The sequence below is a fragment of the Gobius niger genome (assembly GCF_951799975.1).
Source record: "Gobius niger genome assembly, chromosome: 24".
Taxonomy (NCBI): Eukaryota; Metazoa; Chordata; class Actinopteri; order Gobiiformes; family Gobiidae; genus Gobius; species Gobius niger.
The window spans coordinates 6744176-6766854 of record NC_136875.1 but is presented as its reverse complement, the minus strand read 5'-3'; the positions used below and the strand labels follow the sequence as shown (position 1 = coordinate 6766854).

The following is a 22679-nucleotide window of genomic DNA, read 5'->3' as shown; positions in this document are numbered from 1 at the left end:
ACGGCGTTAGCATTTAGCCTCTCCCTCTCTCCTCTATAGCTCCAAAACAGGTCAAGATAGAAGCTACCAAGCTCTTCCATGTTTTCCCCCTTTACGCACAGTAAAGTGAAGATTACTGCGCGGATTTCGAACTACTCCTGGTATTATTACGCCTTACAATATAGTTCCCCTTTTATCCGCTTAGAAAATCCACATTGTTTAATTTTGTGTAATTATACTTTGTAGTGGAACACTTCACGTAACCATATTTAAATAGGGAAAACGTGGAAGAGCTTGGTAGCTTCTATCTTGACCTGTTTTGGAGCTATAGAGGAGAGAGGGAGAGGCTAAATGCTAACGCCGTCTGCGCTGTGTTTACGTGACTGAAGGCATGGGTGAAGATCAGACAGGTCCAAAAGAACTTGTCAAAGCTAAGGTAAGAACATATCTCAGTGTGTAAAAACGGTGGCCTATTCCTTTAATGGTTCGGCCCTCGGTGATTTGGCAATGATGAAAATCGGCCCTCCACGACACAAACTTGCCTACCCCTGCATTACAGCATGGTGAGATGTTAAAATGTAGAAATGACATGTATCAAAAGTTTGCGATAAACAGGAAGTAGTTTCCCTATTAGCTTGATTGTAGCCCCACAGCGCCACTCCCACTGCAGTCTGGACCGGTTTATTCTAAAATCAATGACATGCAAATATGTGAGGGAAGTGTCCACCAAACCGCACCATGCCATCCGTCATTCAAAAAGTACTGTTGAAGTATTGAGAGAACCTAAGAGAAAACAGTGCCCATTTGCCAAAATGACACCCATCGTATGCAAACATGGCTGTCACCGAGTTCAAGCTCGTGACGCATTATTTGGATTCCATTATATTGTTTTTGGCTTGTGTTATACAGTGAAATCTAATAAGTCAAAAAAAATCAAACAGTGCCTGAGGACAGCAGCATGACTCTTTGAGTTCTTTGCCAACTCTTGTCTTCAGTCAGTTAGCATAGCATTGGATTGAGCTGAATCGAACTGTATGTTAAAACCTGTTAAGGACCACCTATTCTGATGTACTCTCGCCTGGCTAAATTAAACAGTCACCTCTCCATATTAAAATTAATGTTAAAACAACATACTTTGTCCAAATTGCTTATGTGAACCATCATAGGAATCAGGAAAGGAAGTAGCTTCTTTGTACATTTAGAAGGACATTGTGACAAAAACATGTAAAAAGGTTCTTTAGTTATAAAATTAATAAAAATATAGCTTTTTTATATATTGAAAATTACACAAAAACTGAAATATCTTTCCTGAAAATATACTTCACAGCACACACTCCAAATTGAGCTCAGTTGTAACCTTACTGGTACTCAGAATGTGTGTAAAATTTCAGAAGTCTAGGTCCAAGTATGTTGGATTTGTAAACTTTTCAATTTTTTGGTGCTATATCTCATTAGCATTGTGCACAAACCTCTCCAAAGTGCCAAATGTTATAAAAGCAAAAATATTTGCTTATAATATAAGTGCAGCAGCAACAACAAACCTCCCAAAAATGGACTAAATCAAAGCACAATGAAGTGGGTAATTTCTTTTCCATATTTATCTCAGTGCACAAAGGTGCGTCAGTCACACCCTTCCCCCGAAACAAAATGGCCGCCTTGTTTACTCAGAAAAGAGCCTTTACACGTCTTCATTCACTGTGGATATGGACTATGGCAGATTGTTGGACAGAGACAATGGACCTCTACACAGATGTACCACTGTCCACTGTGAAATCAATGGCCCTGTGGACATTTTAGACAAGTTTGTGCCTAAATGCTAATGTGGCTAACATGTGGCTAACATGTGCTTCTGGCATGCACTGAGCACTGCCAGCACAAATATCGATAGATTTCTTTGGGAAATGGCTCATTTTGAAGAGAATAGTCATTAGGATTAAGGGAACAGAACTGGAATTGCCATTTGTGGAGTATTTTTAGGTAATTTCTGACCGTGAAAATTTAAAATAATGAGCCAAATTTTCCAAAAAGAGTATTTTGTTGAAATTTTTGTTGAATTATATTTTACTTGAGTGTTTTGGACCAAAAAAATCCAGTCAACCTATGATTGGACCACAAATAATTTAATATGGATAAGAAATTCTTAATTTTAGTTTTTTTTTTTTAATTTTTTCTGCCCTTAATTAGTGTTTTGATTTATGTGATGGTGTTCCATGACTGGAATAGATGTTTTGGGGAGAATTGCCTGTTTAAAAATCTGTGCCACGTGTCTATATTGGTCCAAATATAATTTGCCTAAATACTGTATGCAAGTAAATGGAACTGGAATCAGTCCCTGATCAGGTCTTGTGTTTGTTTGCTTTTCGCAGGAGTCTGGGGGTGCACTGCTCTAAAGTCCGCTCCCTGACGCTCGACTCATGGGAACCAGAACTACTGAAGGTAAATCTACTTCCATCCTGACTCCACAACTACATTGTTTTGTTTGGCGCTTTAGCGTTAGTCTCTGAGCCGGGTGTCGTTCAAACATTTCATTGCAACTTCTTCGAGGGTCACATATCAAATGTCACAGCTTCACTTTACTGGCTCAGTGTTTATAGAATATGTTTTTGGAATTGAACCATTTTGTCTTCATGTGGACATAGCCTTAATCATCTTAATCATGTTTTTACCCACTTATTACCCGTCTCTTTATCTATCTAATCTTTTTTTTCTCTTTAACTCCCTCTCTCCAGTTAATGTGTGAACTGGGAAACACTGTGATAAACCAGATTTATGAAGCCACTTGTGAAGATGTCGGTGCCAAGAAACCCGGACCAACCAGCTCCAGGTGCGAACTGCGTCCAAGTCCGCGGTAGATTTGCATAATAGGGTCTAAAAGAATAGAGGCAGGGCGTACAGTTACATGTCAATAATATAATGAGCCTGGTGCTGCTGCATTGTGCGTGTGGTCTGAAGAATGATGGATGAGTGTTTAGATAACGCTGCCTCTGCTTTTGTTTAAACAGCCCCGTGATGACAGACAAATTAATAAAACTATGCCATAGATCAGGGCCAAATCCAGCCCTCCAGCACAGAACCTCTGGCCCCCAACATGATTTTGAGAAATACGATTATTCACCTGTTAAAGTACACTGAAAATTTGAGAAATAGTGTCTTTTTATGGTTTATTTTTTAAATGTCTTTGGAAGAACATCCCACTTGGTCATATATAATGTAAAACAGTGATTCTCAACTGGTGGGTCGGGGACTCAAAAGTGGGTCGCGATCCCTATAGGGAACTTTTTTTTCAATATTTTCCACCTGAAACTACACGGAAACACACTGGAGTCTGTTCAAATTTGTATTATTGGGTTGTTTTGATCATAATTTCAGTTTTCAAAGCAAATCTACGGCTTGTTCAATAAAAACGTGGGGTAAATGAAATATTTTATGCGATATATGACAAAGTACAGTTTTTTATTTGGGTCGCACTTTGTCATTAGGGTAATGGCGGGTCTCGGAGCCGGACCACTTTAGAGCCACTGATGTATAACATTGGCATTTGCAGAAAATGGTTCTTAACTTTAGGCTACAATAGTGAGGTTCGGCCCTCTGTGTTATGGCTATGATGAAAATCGGCCCTTCGTAATGCAAACTTGCCGACCCCTGCCATAGATGAACTCTAAATGGGACTGGTTAACCTCTTACCCCCCACTTAAACTGCATTTTCTCTGGGTTGGCTTTACTCAAATCTAAAGGCTTCTCGACTGGAGAGCTTGGCCAGTGTAACAACTCATTTGAAAGCCAAGCCGCGTTTTTATCCGATTTTTGTCGTGTTTTGTCGCTTTTTTGTCGCTGTTCTGCGGCTTTTACGTATGGCTTTTTCATCACTCTTGAGTCGTGATTTTTTTCCGGCTTTTTTCCTGTTATTGTTGCTTTTCTGGCACGTTTTTGTCGCTCTTTTTCCTCTTTTTTGACATTGGAAGCTAAGCGGGAAAGGGCCTTGTCGGTAATTGGATGGGAGACCGTTTGGGAAACACCGGGAAGCCTGGGCGAATGTAGTGAGAGGTTGGTGGTGAGAGGGGCTGATGGGACAGACTGGTTGCCTCGCTTTCCGTCAGTCTGTCCCAGAGCAGCTGTGGCTACAATAATAGCTTACCACCACCGAGTATGGAGTGAATGAATAATGCAATGTAAAGCGCCTTTGAGTGTCCAGAAAAGCGCTACATAAAACCAATCCATTACTATTATTATTATGATTAGTATTATTATTATTTTCGTAATGCCAAAATCCAGAAAATGTGCTCTGTTCAGGTGGGGGTTAAGAGGTTAGCTGACTGGTTAACTGTCATTCAGCTCGATCCATCAGGAAACCTAACAAATGATCAAACTTGAAATAATGTAATAACTTTAAAATGCCTCAGTCTAAACATCTCCGACACCTTTTTCTTTCCCCAAATTGAGTTTTTCCGCTGCTCCTTCCGTCTCCCAGGCAGGAGAAGGAGACTTGGATCAAGCTGAAGTACGTGGAGAAGCGCTTCCTGAAGAAGCTAGGGGGCGCCGCGCTGGCGGAGGCGGAGAGGAAGCACCGGCCGTGGACAGTGAAGAAGTGCCACAGGAACAGCGGCTCCATCCGGCGGATCAACAAAACGCGGAGAAAATACCAGCGCTACGAGCCGGGCAGCGCGTCGCCGGCTAACACGATACCGGCTAATCTGTCCGCAGGTAATGATCCCGACTCGTGTCCGACAAGATCCAACAGGTGTCCCGGGTTCGTGTACCTGGCCGGGGGGCGGGGCCTTTCTGTGAGGAATTTGCAGGCTCTCTCTGTGACTGCATAGATACAGACGGCATCTCGTCATAGAAGGGGGCGTGGCCTCACCGAGGGGGAAATTAGAATCTTTTGGGAAACACAATTTTTCACTCTTTTTAGCCATTTTCTGGTGGAATATGAACTTATTTATCACATACAAATAAAGTCAAGTGTAAATCTGGTCCATATGGATATTTTCTCACAGCAGATTGTTCTGTAGAAGTGAAAAAACGGCAATTGTAGCTAGCGCTAGCTAACCGTTAGCATTAGCCCGATGCTAGCATGTAGCATCATGTTAGCATTCTCTGTTTTTTTTATGTATTTATGGGCTGTTGAACCACTTTGCTCCTCCCCATGTCTTTGTATCTTTATTTAGTAGAAACTATATTCATATTTCAGCATTTGTTAAAGTAGTTTTTGAATAATTAGAAAAAGTTTATATTTTTTCAAAATTGTTTTCCCCCTTAACTGTTTTCAAAGATGACCATATATGGGCGATTCCAGAGATGCCGTCTGTATCTATAGGTTACCTTCGGGTGTTCTGGTTTCCCCTGCCACTAAAAACATGCACAATAGCGAGGATGAATAAGAACCACAGCAGCAGATGCACTATGGAGCCCCAGAGATATTTAATAGAACCTAGATAGGACATGGTCATAGTAATACTTTGGAACGAATGCCAACTCCGGCAGCCATCTTGACTGGCCCTTCTAACCCAGTGCAACGTCCTCAAATGGAAAACACCACTTATTTCCTTGATAATGTGAGTTATTTCATGACTCTTGGATAATTGTGACTGACCTTATGTCTAATTTGGCAAGAAAATAAACTTTTTGCAGTTTGTCAAATGCTATTTCAGTGGCCTAGACTTAAGCTACATTTGTTCATGGATTTTCACCTGTCAAACACTTAATTATTATATATCATATGATATTTCAAAGTTTGTAGTAAGTTTATTGTTTCGAAATGTGAGTTTGTGTTGCTAAACTTCAGGGCAGGTTTAAAGGGATGTTTCAGGATTTTTGACATAGGGCCTCATTTCCTAGTTATCCAGAGTGTAGCTGATTTCTGGAGATATATTTTTTTTTAATTCATGCAGTTCTTATATTTGAAGAGTTACGTGGCGCTAGGCTTGTGCTAGGCTAGCACATTTCTATGGTATCAGCTAGCCTGCCTTAAAAACAGTCTGACCCGCTCCACAGAGCACCTGAGGCAAATCACTCATAACACCAGACTAACCATATAAATGTCTGTGTCGATAATTTTTGGAATATAACTGACCTTGCATCACATGAATAATCGCATTTTGAGGGACTATTTTCTAGCAGATCACTCCGCCGCTGCGTAGCTTATACAACCACGAAGCTGATGCTGCTCAAAAATAAGGTATTTTAAATGCAAAATGGTTAAAATTACTCTATCAACACAGACATTTATATGGTTAGCCTGGCATGTGGAGCGGGTCAGACTGTTTTTAATGCAGGCTAGCTGATACCATAGAAATGCACTAGCCTTGCATTAGCCTAGCGCCACGAAACTCTTCAAATATAAGAGCTGCATGAATTACAAAAAAGAAATATCTCCAGAAATCAGCAACACTCTGGATAACTGGGAAATGAGGCCCTATGTCAAAAATCCTGAATTATCCCTTTAAGTTTAAAGCATTTTACGAGTTCTTACACCTCTTGTGTTTCAGCCGCTGCAGCGAAGTTCCGCCGTGACTCTCTGTTCTGTCCGGACGAGCTGGATTCACTCTTTTCATATTTCGACACCGGATCTGGCCCTCGCAGTAAGAACACCCTCTTTTTTCCCTCCATTTGGTTGTGTGTGGCTGGAGACGCACTAGAATATTCAAATAATTGCTCGCTTAAAGGAACAGGCCACCGTTTTAACAACAAAAACGGTGGCCTATTCCTTTAAAAGGCGTTGAAAAGCATTGAATTTGTCTTGCTAATATCAGTGTGTGAGGTTATGGAGGCTAAATGCTGCTGGCGTTTTCTGTTTTTTATGAGCTATGTTTTTAAACCTCACTGTCTCGTCAGGTCCGGCCGGTCTGAGCAGTGACAGTGGGCTGGGCGGCAGCACTGACGGCAGCACCGATGTCTTAGCGTTCGGGGCTGTGGTGGACAGCGTCACAGAAGAAGGTTGGTGTCTTCAGTACATCGGTAGCAATTACACGGCTCGGGAAAACACCAATTATCAGGAAATCACAACAACATGACCACAATCTACCAGACATGTTTTGGCAACATCTCCGTAGACTCCAATCTTAACACTCTTGGACTTGGCAATGTTTTGAGTCATTTATTGCAGTCTCCCCTAAGACTGTAGCTTTAACAGGAGTGGGTGCTCGTCTCCATGGAGATGTGACTAAAATCAGCAGAATTTGAGATTTTAACAGGTTAGGTTTTCATTCAAATCCATTCTTTGATTACACTGCAGTAATAGTGTTTTCTGTGTCGAGCAATGTTTGTGTTGCTAGTCACAGTATGGTCCCAAATGTTACGCAGTGTGCCTTTAAGTTTTGAACACAAAAAAACGACAACAAAACGCTGACAAATTTTGATCTTTACAGTTTTTTAGTTTATTCAAGAACTAAACAAGATCCACAATCCCTCTGAGCAGACTAATATATCAACAAAATAAAACAATGAATTTATACTTGACTCTATCCATTGTTTAGATTTTGTTGCCAAATATACAGGTATGAGCAGTTTTGTACAGTTTTACACATAATGGTCCTGATCTTCCACTTGGCGCAAAGACAGTGTTGATCCAAACAAGGTCATCTTGCATGTGAGCAGCTGTTGCACTATGCGACTGCGCCAATAGTGAGAGGGAGCTGCTTACAAAACGAGGTCGAGCCCACATTCAGCCCACTATATGCACCAGATCTGGAGCTGGAAGATCTCACAGTGCGGGGGGCCAGCAGCAAAGTCTACGCTACAGTCTGCATTTAGAAACCCAAGATGGGGCCCTAAATGCCCTAAAAGCCTTATTTTCCCTATTCACCTGCCGTGTCTCGCCTTGAATTCTAATAATGTGTGAGTGTATATAATATGTGTACATAATATGTGTCTACATGCCGTTTGCTTTTGCAGAGGAGTCCGAGGAGTCGTCCAGCGGGGAGGTGGAGATCGAGCAGGAGCCCTCAGACACGGAGGACCCGCGGGAGCTGCACCCCGGGGCGCTGCTGCTGCGGGCGGCCCGGCTCCACAACCTGCCGCTGATGGCAGAGTCGCTGGCCCACGGAGCGGACGTCCACGCGGCCAACGAGGAGGACGAGGGCAAGACGGCGCTCATACAGGCCGTCATCGGGGTGAGTGGGACGGAGGCCATTCCAGAGATGCCGTCTGTATCTATGCGTCATAGAAGGGGGCGTGGCTTCGCTGAGGGGGAAAATAGAATCTTTAGAGAAACACTATTTTTCACTCTTTTAAGCCATTTTCTGGTGGAATATGAACTTATTTATGACACATAAATAAAGTCAGGTGTAAATCGAGCCCATATGCATATTTTCTCACAGCAGATTGTTCAGTAGACGTGAAAAAACGGCAGTTGTATGTGTTTATGGGCTGTTGAACCACTTTGCTCCTCTCTTGTATCTTTCATTAGTAGAAACCTATATTTATAATTCAGCATTTGTTAAAGTAGTGTTTGAATAATTAGAGAAAGTTTACATTTTTCTCCAAATTGTTTCCCCCTTAACAGTTTTCAAACATGACCATATGGTCATTTTTATTAATCTTCTAATATTAATATTATTAATATTAATCTAATATTAATCTTCCAAATGACCATAATAATGACCATATATGGTCATTTGGAAGATTAATATTAGTCTCTTTGATGACAGCTCGCAACGCCATATTGTTAACATTAGGGAGGGAACATTATTAGAACATAGTTTATTTTATTAGTTTAAGCCGACTCTGCATGATCCTGTATGTCCACTTGTGCACTTTTAACAACAAAGCGTGCAAAGAATTTGTGCAAAATAATCAACAAAGACAAGTGCAACAAGGTAATCAGTCACCACTCACAGGCTGACAGGTCGCATCGCTACAGGCCATCCTCCTTGGCTTTGTGAAGAACAGCTCTCCATCTCTATCTGCCAAACTGTCGGCCCTCCACAAGGCGACTGACAGGTGACTGACTCAGGCTAAACACACGGCCAATAATTATTCACCACGGAGCAGCTATATGGCACATTCAGTTTGACAGAGAGGCTCTAACTCTGGGACAGTCCCAGGAGGAGCCGCTTCAGGTTTTGCTCCAGTCTCACTGGGCTGGCATGGTTTAAACAATAAACTAGTTTCATTTTATAGCCCAGAAGTTCTTAGCACACTTATATGAAAGCAAACTTACCTGTTGGACTTTAACTTTAATGAAAACACAGAGAAGCTGTGTAAGAAAGGGCAGCAGCACCTGTTTTGCCTCCGGAAACTGGCTTCCTTTCATGTGGACGGGACCATAATGAGACTGTTTTATAAATCTTGTGTCGAGTCAGTGCTAACGTTTTCTATGATGTGTTGGTTTGGTAACCTTAACATCAAAGCAAAAAACTCACTCAGCAAAATTGTAAATTTGAGTGCTAAGATTCTGGGAGCTCCTCAGACTCCACTTTCGGACCTGTGTTCTGGACAGGTGACGCGGAAGGCTCTGAGTGTTCTGGCTAATGATGCTCATCCTCTTCATGGTGAATTCTGTTACTTGCCTTCTGGTTTGAGGCTTAGGGCTCCATTGGTGGGGAAAAACAGACACAAATATTCCTTCATACCTGTAGCCATCTCCACTCTAAACGCTGAGTATAAAAGGAGTTTACAGGCACCAAATTCAGTGTGAGGGAAAAAAGTTGTTGTATTCTCTTGTTCTGTTGCCAAGGACTCTGTTTTTGTAAGGTTTTGCACTTGGGCATCTTGTTGAACTGGTGAATGAATGCATTTTTATTTTTCCTGTCTGTTTTTATGTATCTATTTTTATGTACCTTGTGCTGCAAAACTTAGACAAAGCGAGTGTTCTGTCTAATTTATGCCTTTACCACAAAGTGATACGGAGCGAAACAAATCATGTCAACATTTAACAGGGACACTTTTTGACATGTTATCGATGACATAAAGTTGTTCCCTTGTTTCCTCCAGTGGTTTTTCACTTCATTCACACTAAGTTGTCTTCAGCTGTTTCTCCAGTCTGCATTTCCTTTTGCTGCATTGCACTGTTTTCATGGAATGCTTGTGTTCTTTCTCCAGGGCTCGCTGATCGCCTGTGAGTTCCTGCTGCAGAACGGAGCCGATGTAAACCAGAGGGACATGAGAGGGAGAGGCCCCCTGCACCACGCCACCAACCTGGGACACACTGGGTACAGAGTGGACCTAATACAATAATACTCATGAAACAAATCCACTGATGTAGTAATCTATAGGCACAGAGCCGAAAGACGCGTAATGTTACTAAACATGTTGTCATCACCAAATGAATTCCATTTGCAGATGTCAATATTCTCTTAGTTTAGTTTATTTATTTATTTGACAGGAGCGTTCATCATCCATCTGCAGCCCCCGAGACATACAACAAAACACTGTGCAACAGGCATAAAGCAATACAGTTCATAATATTTACAGACAGTATAAATCTATAGAAAGTACATTTCATCAAAGGGAAAACTTGTTCCTCTATAGCAGGGGTGCCCAAAGTGGGGCCCGCGGGCCAAATTTGGCCCGCTGAAACAATTCTGTTGGCCCGCCAGAGAGTGACCTACTTTTGCGCGTGTGGTTAATACTAACTCTCTCCCATTCATTCTCAATGGCAAATATGGATGCAGTACACTTTTTGACCAGCAGTGTCAAATTGGGGGCGCTGTTTCACTCCTTTCTCAAAGTTAAGGAAACACTGTTGTGGTGTCTGTCTGTTTCACAGTTTTCCAACTTTTATTGCAAAGGTTGTTGACGTATACAACAGTACATGTTAAAAATTGACCTATAAAAGATTTGATGCTGAACTGACACTTTCGAAATACTCTAATGTGGCATTTTCTTTAAAAGTTAACGAATGAGGTAAAGTTACTGAGGTGCTGTAGATACAGGTGTTGGTTTTTTAGGCACTAAATTCCTACAATTGTTGGTTTTGTTCTACTAAAACTAGGCTTTTGCCTAGATAACTATGGCAAAAGCCTAGTTTTAGTAGAACAAAACCAACAATTGTAGGAATTTAGTTTTAATATAGCATGTTATTTGCATTGATAGAATCCAATGAAAAATGTAGGCGATTGAAAAAATTAAAACTAAATAAAATAAAGTAACTTTGTAATTTGCAGTTATGTGTTTTTCGACTCACAGGCACTTTTTCATTTTGGCCCTCGGAGACAAAAAGTTTGGGCACCCCTGCTCTATAGTGCATACCTTTCTCAGAAGTAAATAAATGAATGACTTGCTAACACAGGTACCTGCCCTCACTGGGACTGCACAATATGAAGAAGAAATGGTGACATTCGATAATTGTGTATATTATAGTGATATTCGATAAATGTGTATATTGTAGTGATAATATAGTGATATTTTACCAAAGAATATATTTAGGATAATCTATCAGAAAAACTCCTAAGAAGTTGTACATCAGCACCACAGGAAGGATAAGTTGGAACTTAAATAGTAAAATTATGAGTCATTGCTCTTTTAGCAAAGAAAGTGTAAATCTGAACCATCTCTTGTCATGTGGATCAGACGTACTGGAGTTTTTTTTTTTTGAGCTGACAATAATGATGTTTTGGCCACGTGTTATTCAGACCCGACTCACGCATGACCGAAATGTTCTGGCGCCGCACAGATTTATTTTAGCCAATGATATTTGACACAGCTCAATGTACAGAAAGGGCGCGGTGCCTGAAGCCACTGCTGTACTTTTGGACTCGTTCCAAAAGTTTGCACCACTTAGTGAATTCCCATATTTTTGATAGGCGCAGCTGTCTATCACACGTTAAAATGTCAAGTCTGGAGGGAAATCTAAATTGTTGACATTTGGGCCGCGGCATTTTTTTAATCTCCATCGAACGTTCACAATTAGCAGATCGTAAAGTTTCGCTGTTTCCGTAGACCTGGCAGTGCTTGGAAATGTTTTATCATACGCATTGCTCTTCAAACAATGCGTATGATCTTTGTGTGTTTGCATGTTCATATTTCAGTCCTTGCTCCTGGAGGTGTCTCAAATGTGTGCACTGTGTGTGTTTTCCAGCCAGGTGTGTCTGTTCCTGAAGCGCGGCGCGTCTCAAACGGAGGTGGACGAGCGGGGCCACGACCCCCTGAGCATCGCCGTGCAGGCCGCCAACGCCGACATCGTCACTCTGTAAGAACATGACCTCTTCCATTTTAGTTAGTATAAAGTACGTTAGTGGTGGGTCCTAGAACTGTCTCCTGTGATGAGTCGAATACTTAGTGTATTTATGTATTTGCTGAACTACAACTTTCGTGCTAGTCTGTGCTTTTTCGAGAAGGGTCGGGTGATCAGTGCAGCTCCACACCCCCACAGGAAATGACGTCACCTCCACAGGGCAACGCTAGCTTAAACTAATCCGACCTTAAGGATAGTGGAGTTTACTTAATTCATCTTATTGAGATTAATTAAAGGGACTATACAGAGTTTAAAAATGTTAAAATAATGTACTTTCCTCCCCCTACATGTTCCAGCCATGTCCTAATGTGTAGCATGAGCCCAGACCTGTTCACCACAACTGCCTCCGAAATCATTAACTGTCACTCAAAAAGGTGACAGTTAATGAGTCATGCACGAGCTTAAAGGGATATTTCAGGATTTTTGACATAGGGCCTCATTTCCTAGTTATCCAGAGTGTTGCTGATTTCTGGAGATCTTTTTTTTAATCTTTTTTTTCAAGCAGTTCTTATGTTTGAAGAGTTTCGTGGCGCTAGGCTAATGCAAAGCTAGTGCATGTCTATGGTATCAGCTAGCCTGCATTAAAAACAGTCTGACCCGCTCCACAGAGCACCTGAGGCAAATCACTTATAACACCAGACTAACCATGTACACTGCGTTCCAAATTATTATGCAAATTGGATTTTTGTGTCAAAAAGGTAAAAAAAAAAAGCAATAATAATGAAACTCATGGATGGTATCGTGTCTCGGGGCTCTATGAATCACTGACATTAATCTCAGAGACCTGGGATGATTAGTTTTCGGGTTAATCCCAGTTAAGGGAAAAACTACTGAAAAATGGCGTTCCACTTTATTAAGCAGATCATCATTTTCAAGCAATATGGTAAAGAAAAATGGACTTTCTGCTGATTAAAAGTGTGAAATAGTTGAATGTCTTGGTCTAGGTATGAAAACCTTCGATATTTCATGAAAGATTAAGCTTAATCATCATACAGATAAGAGATTTGTGGATGATTCAGAGCACACTCCGTTTTGTGCCGATAAAGGCACAATATGGACGGTTTCTGCCAGACAAACACATCAGATTATGAGAACAGATGCTACAAAGCAGCATACAGGTATTTGAAGCTGCTGGTGCCTCTGGAGTCGCCCGAACATCAAGGTGTAGGACCCTCCAGAGGCTGCAGTTGTGCATAAACCTTCTATCCGGGCCTCCCCTAAACGGTTAATTGAATGCTGATGAACAGAAACGGCTGCAGTGGCTCAGAAATACATGAGGACTCATTTTCAAACAGTCTTGTTCACTGATGAGGCCGTGTAACCCTGGATGGTCAACTCAATGGAGTAGTGGATAGTTGGTGAATGGCCACAATGTCCCAACAAGGCTGTGACGTCAGTAAAGAGGGGGCGGAGTCATGTTTTGGGCCAGAATCATGGTGAGAGAGTCGGTCGGCCCCATTAGGCCCTTTTAGGCTCCCTGAAGGTGTGAAAATGACCTTTGAAAAATATGTGGAGTTTCTGACTGACCACTGTCTTCTATGCTACAAAATGAAGAGCCGTGCTTTCCCAAACAAAATCCTCTTCATGCATGACAACGCACCATGTGCTGCTGTAAAGAATCCCTCTGCATCACTGGCTGCTATGGACATAAAAGGAGAGAAACTCATGATGTGGACCCCCTCCTCCCCTGACCTCAACCATATTGAGAACCTTTGGAGCCTCAACAAAAAACACTTCTATGAGGGTGGGAGGCAGTTTTCATCCAAACAGCAGCTCTGGGAGGCTATTCTGACATCCTGCAAAGAAATCCGAGCAGAAACTGTCCAAAAACTCACAAGTTTAATGGATTTAAGAATTTTGAAGCTGCTACCACACAAGGGCTCCTATGGTAAAATATAACTTGACCTGTTAATATTTTTTTGATTGAAATAGCTTTTGATTTCAGTAAATATGACCTCCTAATGCTACAAATTCAACAAATGACCATTTTCAGTTAATTACAAGCTTTAAAATGTATTGAAACGATGAGTTGCATAATAACTTGGAACAGTGGATTTTGAGGTTTTCACTATATTTATTTTGGAAAAAAATACTGTTATCACTAGGAATTTTTTTCCACCACATTTAAATGATCCTCTACCAGTTAAAGACTTAAAAATTATGCTGACTCTCATTTGAGTTGACAATTTAGAAAATCTTAGAAAAATGTCATTTGCATAATAATTTGGAACACAGTGTAAATGTCTGTGTCTGAGTCATTGTAACCATTTTGCATTAAAAATCACTTATATTTGAGCAGCATCAGCTTCGTGGTTGTATAAGCTACGCAGCGGCGGAGTGATCTGCTAGAAAATAGTCCCTCAAAATGCGATTATAATTATTCTATGGACACAGACATTTATATGGTTAGTCTGGTGTTATAAGTGATTTGCCTCAGGTGCTCTGTGGAGCGGGTCAGACTGTTTTTAATGCAGGCTAGCTGATATTGTAGAAATGCGCTAGCCTTGCACTAGCCTAGCGCCACGAAACTCTTCAAATATAAGAACTGCTTGAATTACAAAAAAAAATATCTCCAGGAATCAACAACACTCTGGATAACTAGGAAATGAGGCCCTATGTCAAAAATCCTGAAATATCCCTTTTATATAGAAGGTGCAGTAACACGAATGACCTGAGATGGCAGTAGTGAGTATAAAATGGCAAACTTGCATCTAGCCCCTTTAAATTTAGACCCTCTTGTTTTTTTCAGCTTTTAGAACATATTAGCTTCTTTTATTTGTTGCGTTATTCACTTTTTCTACATTTTTATACAGAACACTAATTCATAATAAAGTTTTCTTTGAGCTGCGTTCCTCTGAGTTTTGGACTAATCTACACACATGCCAGGGCAAAGGATTCTGTGTTCTTGAATTTTGAGGAATTGCACAGTTTTATACTCGGGGCAGAGTATAAAGATAAAAAATAAAACAATGATAATCAAAATAAAATAAAATTAGCTTTTTTCATATCTAAATTCTGTCCAAAAGGAAGTGGAAAGAAAATATAGAATGATATTTGGGTCAAGAAAATTTAGATAGAAATTAATGAATTCATATTAATGGGTTATTTTCCCAATTTTATATTGAAAAAACCTTTTACAAAAGTTCAATCTTTCCTAGGGCGCCAAGTTGTCCAGGCTCGGCCCTGCTAAAACGTTATAAATATGTCAAAGTGTTGTTTACAGCACTGTTCTCTCATATTTTGCCCTGATGCTGAGGGCATTGCATTTTCCAAGTATTTAGAACAAAGTCAAACCCGTGTGAGCTGCATGGACGTGACTTCTGCACATAAATAAAACACATTCCAACCGAAAGCCACTGTTTTTTTAGCTTGTTTACATCATTCCTCGTCACATTTTTAGCACTTAACATTTTAAAGCTGGACGCAGCGAAACCGGTCAAACCATTTTCAAATAGTCGAGTTTTCTCCCTGAGTGAAAACAGTCGTAAATGATGACACCTTTGTGCTTCTGTCTCTGATGACGAGAAAGCAGCTGAGAACAGGACGATTTTGAAAGGGGACCGTAGCAGCTGAGGGGCAAGTTCAGACAGCAGTATGTTAGCTATTTGCTCGCGTGCTCAGTCATACAGGACTTTTACTTCCAAAGACTTGAAAGTAAAAGCTGGATGGAAAGGTCCCTAGACTTGTTCCCTGCCATCCCTCCGTCTTTCTAATATAATAAATATAAATAAAGTTGCATCTGGTCTTGGGTTGTACGACGGCTCTACCTTCACTCTTTGTGTCGCTGTGATGTTTTAGCCCAGCGTTTGGTCATGTTGCGTGTGGCGTTTGGCTAACTGTGCTCCTCCTCTGTCCGCCCGCAGGCTCCGTCTGGCGCGTATGAACGAGGAGATGCGAGAAGCCGAGGTTCCTCTGGGGCAACCAGGTCAATACCCGAGCAGCAGCCCCACAGAACAGCAATACAAGAAGTGCATACAGGAGTTCATCTGCCTCACCATAGACGAGAGCTAGTACTCACTACTACTGCCGCCGCTACTACTATTACTACTACTACTGCTAATGCTGTCACGGCCACTGTGTACTGTCACTGCTGGAGATGCCAATACATAGGAACTACCTGTAATGCGAAGCAGGAGAAGAGGGTTAGAAATGTAGAGGAAACATAAGAAGGAAAGGTTCCAGGCAATTTTACGCTTTGTCCCAATCACAAGAACAATGTGTTGATCAATAAAAGGTTTAGCTTATATGGATAGCCGCTTGCCTTTGGAACAGACGACTAGTGTTCACATCTGCATAGATACAGACGGCATCTCTGGAATCACCCATATATGGTCATGTTTGAAAACAGTTAAGGGGGAAAACAATTTGGAGAAAAATCTGAACTTTCTCTAAGTATTCAAAAACTACTTTAACAAATGCTGAATTATGAATATAGTTTTCTACTAAATAAAGATACAAAGCCACGGAGAGGAGCAAAGTGGTTCAACAGCCCATAAACACATAAATAACGGAGAATGCTAACAGAATGCTTCATATTAGCACCGTACTAATGCTAACGGCTAGCTAGCGCGAGCTACAACTGCCGTTTTTTCACTTCTGCTGAACAATCTGCTGTGAGAAAATATCCATATGGGCCCGATTTACACTGGACTTTATTTATGTGTGATAAAAAAGCTCATTTTTCACCAGAAATGACTAAAAAGAGGGAAAATTGTGTTTCTCTAAAGATTCTATTTTCCCCCTCGGCGAAGCCACGCCCCCTTCTATGACGAGATGCCGTCTGTATCTATACGGGAATGAAATGTTCTATATATAATAGGCTGTGAAAAACCTTTTGTTAAACAAATAAAATAGATCTCCTCTAGATTTTTTTGACACAGACCAGAGTAAAGGCTCATTCATATGTCATAAGACGCAAGAACTAGACCGAGAGCTACAAAAACATAATTAAAGCAGTACTAAGTAACTTGTTTACGTTAATAAATCCTTTCCGTAGTCCCTCTGGGGGTAATACAAGTGTTAATAGGATGATTGGAGGGTCTTTCATCTCCCCCTGGTGTCTCTGGCCAGAAAACCACACTTGCAACTTGACTGCTACCGGACCGGAGCCACCAATACACACTAATGGAATCACGAAGAACAGGCTAACGGGCAAAGCTAACTGCGGGCTAGCGCCACTTTAAACAGTATTTACAGCCAAGTTTGCGTGAAAAAAAAAATATTTCCATTGTGTAATTGTATATCCCTCTTTACCTTTGTCCTTTCTGTCAGTCTAGTATTTACTCTCATGGACAATTAATAAGTAAACAAAATCGCAACTTGCTATGACACCTGCAGTGGCACTTATGGCCTCTAGGGGCAAGAGTTACTTTGAAGACATTTCCATTAAGTCAAAAATGAGTTAAAGCAGTACAGTTACAAGACACTTCCAAAGCAAAAAATGACTTATGAAGTATGAATGAGCCTTAAGGTTGCAAGAGAGGTTCCTGACTGATTTGATTTCCACAAACACAGTATCTTCTCATTTGCCACAATGACAAAGTCAGCAAAACTTCAGATATTAAAGGTGCATTATGCGACTTTAAGTAAAAAAAAATCTGTCAAAATGGTCGCCTGTCTTTTGCTTCAATGTGATGAATGGCAAACATGCTCACACAGGAGGCAGTAAAATTTTCTGCACGAGGTATAAAAACAACATATCAAGCTTTGTAATGCTGGTTTAGCTCAAGGAAACATTGCTGAACTTTGAATGCCTCTCTTCTCCAGCTTTGACAGTAAACAGTCTGTACTTTCATGTGTTTCTGCTCCAACCATTGCGCCCATGTGTTTCTACGATGCCACTGGAGCTTAGCCACTGCCATCCGCTTCTTTTGTGTATACTCTCTGTCAGGGTTTACCTTACGCTCATACATCCTGTCACTGCTAACAACTCTTACCTCTGGGGAAGCCTGCTGCATTGATACAACACCAATTTGGGCCAGATCTACTGAAGATTTGCTTGGGGAAAAAATGTGCACATTTTTCAACATGTCCATGGGGCATTGATTTTGAAGAGAGCTCAGACTGAAATATGACCTCACTGCCAAGCTACTACAAGAATCACATGCACTTCTGAAAATGTTTGTAGAGGCCCAGGCGACAGGGAACTGGGAGTTTTACCACTTACACTCCCATGTAAACAAAACAGCTAATGCTATAATAGTTAGCTCATAAGTTGCTAACGTTGTTTGAACATTTCTTCACAAATATAATTCAAGACAATGCTAAATAGCATCATCTCGAAGGCTGTGATTTTAACCACTTGAAAATTACTAAATCCGACCTCAAAGCGTTCCAGCTGAATAAGCTTGCATGTAAACAAAACAGCTAATGCTGCAACTGTTAGCTAATAAGATGCTAACTTTATACTCGCATAGATACAGACGGCATCTCGTCATAGAAGGGGGCGTGGCTTCGCCAAGGGGGAAAATAGAATCTTTAGAGAAACACAATTTTCCCTCTTTTTAGCCATTTTCTGGTGGAATATCAACTTATTTATCACACAAATAAAGTCAAGTGTAAATCGGGCCCATATGGATATTTTGTTGCAACAGATTGTTCAGTAGAAGTGAAAAAACGGCAGTTGTAGCAAGCGCTAGCTAACGTTAGCATTAGCCCGATGCTAACATGTATCATCAAGTTAGCATTCTCCGTTATTCATGTATTTATGTAACCTGGCTAACACCATGCTGCTGTGTGCGCTCGAATTATTTCGAACTGCACAACAGCCTGGGGACCATAGCCGACATCTCCGGTGGATTTGGGAACCAATCACAGAGCGAGGAGGGACGGCAAGACGATGACGCGCTATTCGATATATGGAAGCTTGTAGTTTATTTACGGATAATAATAAAAAAAAGTTTATTTACGGATCCAACATGACAGCAGCAGACACGATGGTATTTTTTGATCAAGCTTTAGACCTTGTTCTAAATAGTTTATATTCAAAAGTTTACAGCGGGTACGTCATACGTCATCTCATACGATGATACGATTGGCTGTGGCTACGTGCAGACGCAAGAGACTTTTTTTTTTTTTTTTCGTATCGCCCAATAAACGAGTATGGACGATCGTAAACCACACCTCTCCTACGAGAAAATGAATTGGTGGTCCCCAGACTAAATATCACTTGTGATTTTAGTCTGGTGTTAGCCAGGCTAGTATTTATGGGCTGTTGAACCACTTTGCTCCTCCCCATGTCTTTGTATCATTATTTAGTAGAAACTATATTCATAATTCAGCATTTGTTAAAGTAGTTTTTGAATAATTAGAGAAAATTTACATTTTTTTAAAATTGTTTTCCCCCTTAACTGTTTTCAAAAATGACCATATATGGGCGATTCTAGAGATGCCGTCTGTATCTATGTAGCCTATGGAGTTCGGGAAATCCTACAGTTACCATGGAGATCCGCCATCTTTGCAGCTGTTGCAGCTACATTTCCATTGACTAACATTAGCTAAAAAGTAAAGTATAAAACGTGGAGAAAATAGCCGTGGAACAGCTCCGTTAGCTGCTGAGTTACTGCTGGTAAAAACATCTAACTCCCTGTGGTGCCCAAGTGTTTTAATGTGAACAATACTTTTAAAATCTCCATTAGTTTACAATTACTGCTAATCCCATAATGCTTAGCGATATGACGTCACATTCCCGAACTCTATACAACAAAGCTAATGCTAAAACAGTTAGCTAATAAGATGCTAATGTTATATGAACATTTCTCCATACCAAGTATTCAAAACATACTAAGCAACATTATACTGAAGGCTAAATAATAATAATAATAATAATAATAATAATAATAAATACCACTTGTCAAGAAGCACCTCCTCTCGGATTTTCCTCCGGGAAACTGGGAATAACTTTGATACCAGAGCCCCCGAGGTGAGATGACATTTGACGTTTCAACACAACAGAGAGCAGTGATGTTAAGTTTCATTCCATTAATGAGTTGATTGTTATGAAGCCTACACACTATTCATTTTAGCTACGCAAGTTTTCTTTATATTTCACTTTGCTATGATCACTAGCAACGTGCTAGTGCACCGGTAATTTCTAATTCACAACGGGAAAGAATTGTCTTTCCCAGAGCACCTGAAGGCAGCATGAATTATTTTATTCAGACACACTTCCTCTGGGGTGGCCGCCATTGATGCATTCGACTCTGTCTGGAGTCTGACCACTCTGATCATCTCCGAGTTTGTCGAAATGACCAGTCTGAGCAAAAAAGACGTTAGGTACTACTATTCAACCTCAAGATACAGTCCCTATGCAGTATTCATAATTTAATTCACATCACAATTCATCTTAACAAAGGGTCTTACATGTGACTAAATGGATGTATTTCCATTATTTTCCTCACAAAGGCTCAGGAAGTTCAAACTTATAATGCAGTAGTTAGTACAAGCACATTAAGTGGATGCATTTCTATTATCTTTCCTTTGTACATAATACATCGGCAAACACGCTACCGTTGGACCACGTATTTGGGAGCGCTGCTTTAGTAGATCTGGCCCGTTCACTTCCTAAAACCCAAACCATGTGACGAACCTAAAAACAACTGTACATACACTTTACATGGGTGACCTGTGAGATAATTACTGTGGCATGAGGTGTACTATGGTATGTGTAATATAGTTCAAACGTAGCAGAAGACGCCGAGTCGTTTTGGGACCGAAGAGAAGAGACGTTTGTCATTTGAAACTGTGACGAATAGGGCCGTGGCCTTGTGTAAAATACTTGAACGGATGAGGCAGAAGCAAGGCGTGCATGTACAGACCGATATATTATTAAACTTACTGTAAAGAAACAAAACAAAAAAAAACAATGCACTTTTCCCAATTTGTACGGTATTATTTTTGAATTCCATCGTGATTTTTATATATTTTTATTATCAATTTACTGTTAATTAAATGTATTTTTTATTTATTTTTGGAAACCCCCACAGGACCAATCGATTTGAACGATTGTGAATCTTAAAGCAAAGTGTAGTTTTAAGTTACGGAATACAAGATGTTTCCTCATTATGGCCTTATTAAGCACGCAAATCTAATTTATGTTATTTATTACAATGATTATGCTAGCTGGACGCAAGAAGTGACTTGATGGAATAGAAAGGAATGTAGTGCTGTCCATTATCTTTGGTTTAGATCCATGATTTTATGATTCTTAATGGGTTGCAATTTGCATAAATACTGTGAGTCAGCCAAAATGTTATCACCACGACCAAAAAAACACCATCACTGCACTAATCCTGGCTTAAAGGGACTATAAGGAGTTTAAAAATGTTAAAATTAAGTATATTCCTCCCCCTACATGTTCCAGCAATGTCCAAATGTGTAAAATGAGCCCATTCACCACAACTGCCTCTACAATCCTGCACTGTCACTCAAAAAGGGATCAATATATAGGGCTGCTCGATTATTGAAAAAATGATAATCACGATTATTTTTGTCATAATTGAAATCACGATTATTCAACGATTTGTTGCCTTTAAAAAAAAGTTTTTTTTATTTATATATTTATCAATTTAAAAAAAACGATGCTGAATATTTTCTGTTTTCTGGACAGTCATAAAAGTACAAATGATTTCAAGTTTGCCTCGATTAAGGAGAGGTCTCTGTTTCACACCTGCCCCCTGCTGGCCAGCCCTCACACCTGCGCAAGCAAACTGAGCAGCGCGGCCTGATGACATCATCACACAGCGCCGTTTGTTTTTATGTCAGACAAAAGCACGAGCCATGGCACGGGAAATGTGGAGGGGAAATAATCCCAGCGCCGTGAAATAATGCAAGTCTGCTTTGCCAGGAAAAAAAAGAAAAAGAAAAAAAAAGCCCTAAATTTGGAACCGAAGTGCCGTCATATAGAACTGCAGTTAAGCGTAAGACCTGAGGTGGCAGTAGTGAGTATAAAATGGCCAACTTGCATCTAGTCCCTTTAAATTAGGTCTAAACCGGGTCTAACGCAGGACTTTGAGGTCCCAACCAGGACTAGAACTAAACTAATCCAGAATGAAATCAGGACTAAACTAGGTCTAATCAGGAGGGAACCCGTTTCCCTTGATAAAGGCAAAAACCAAGTCCAATCCAAGTAGTTCTTTTGTAAAGATAATAGAGACTGTCACACGGCAAAATACCGTTATCACAATGTCTTTGTTGTGATACGCGTATTGTATCGGAAGCCATGTATTGCAATACTTTTGATATTCATCTCAGTTCAGGAAAAAAAAATATCCAAATGTTTTTTTGATTGATTTGATTAAGACCTGTTTTGGTACTACCGCTAAACAAGGAAACCATCTCACTAAACCCATTTTTTCTGCTTCTAAAACCAATCTGAATGCTCCTTACTCCTTTTATCTTCAAACTAACAGACCCATGATGAAGAGTCCGTGGTCATAATGTTTTGGCTGAAAGCATGACACCCTCAAAGCTAACAAAGTCTATATTAAACGCATTGAAATATGTACACGTCCAACACAACAACTTGAAT

The 22679-nt window shown here is 40.5% G+C and overlaps 1 protein-coding gene across 1 annotated transcript in view; it reads left to right on the top strand.

Moving 5' to 3' along the window:
- Positions 1-16344, top strand: part of LOC306982273 (arf-GAP with coiled-coil, ANK repeat and PH domain-containing protein 3-like) — a 92655-nt gene extending 76311 nt beyond the window's left edge. Inside the window, exons 16-24 of the mRNA XM_079582151.1 lie at positions 2346-2415; positions 2709-2803; positions 4448-4680; positions 6465-6557; positions 6811-6912; positions 7870-8087; positions 10018-10127; positions 11996-12106; positions 16015-16344. Of these exons, the coding sequence (XP_079438277.1) occupies positions 2346-2415; positions 2709-2803; positions 4448-4680; positions 6465-6557; positions 6811-6912; positions 7870-8087; positions 10018-10127; positions 11996-12106; positions 16015-16162 (1180 nt within the window). The 3' untranslated portion in view covers positions 16163-16344. The remainder of the gene's footprint in view (positions 1-2345; positions 2416-2708; positions 2804-4447; positions 4681-6464; positions 6558-6810; positions 6913-7869; positions 8088-10017; positions 10128-11995; positions 12107-16014) is intronic.
- Positions 16345-22679: the final 6335 nt, after the last annotated feature.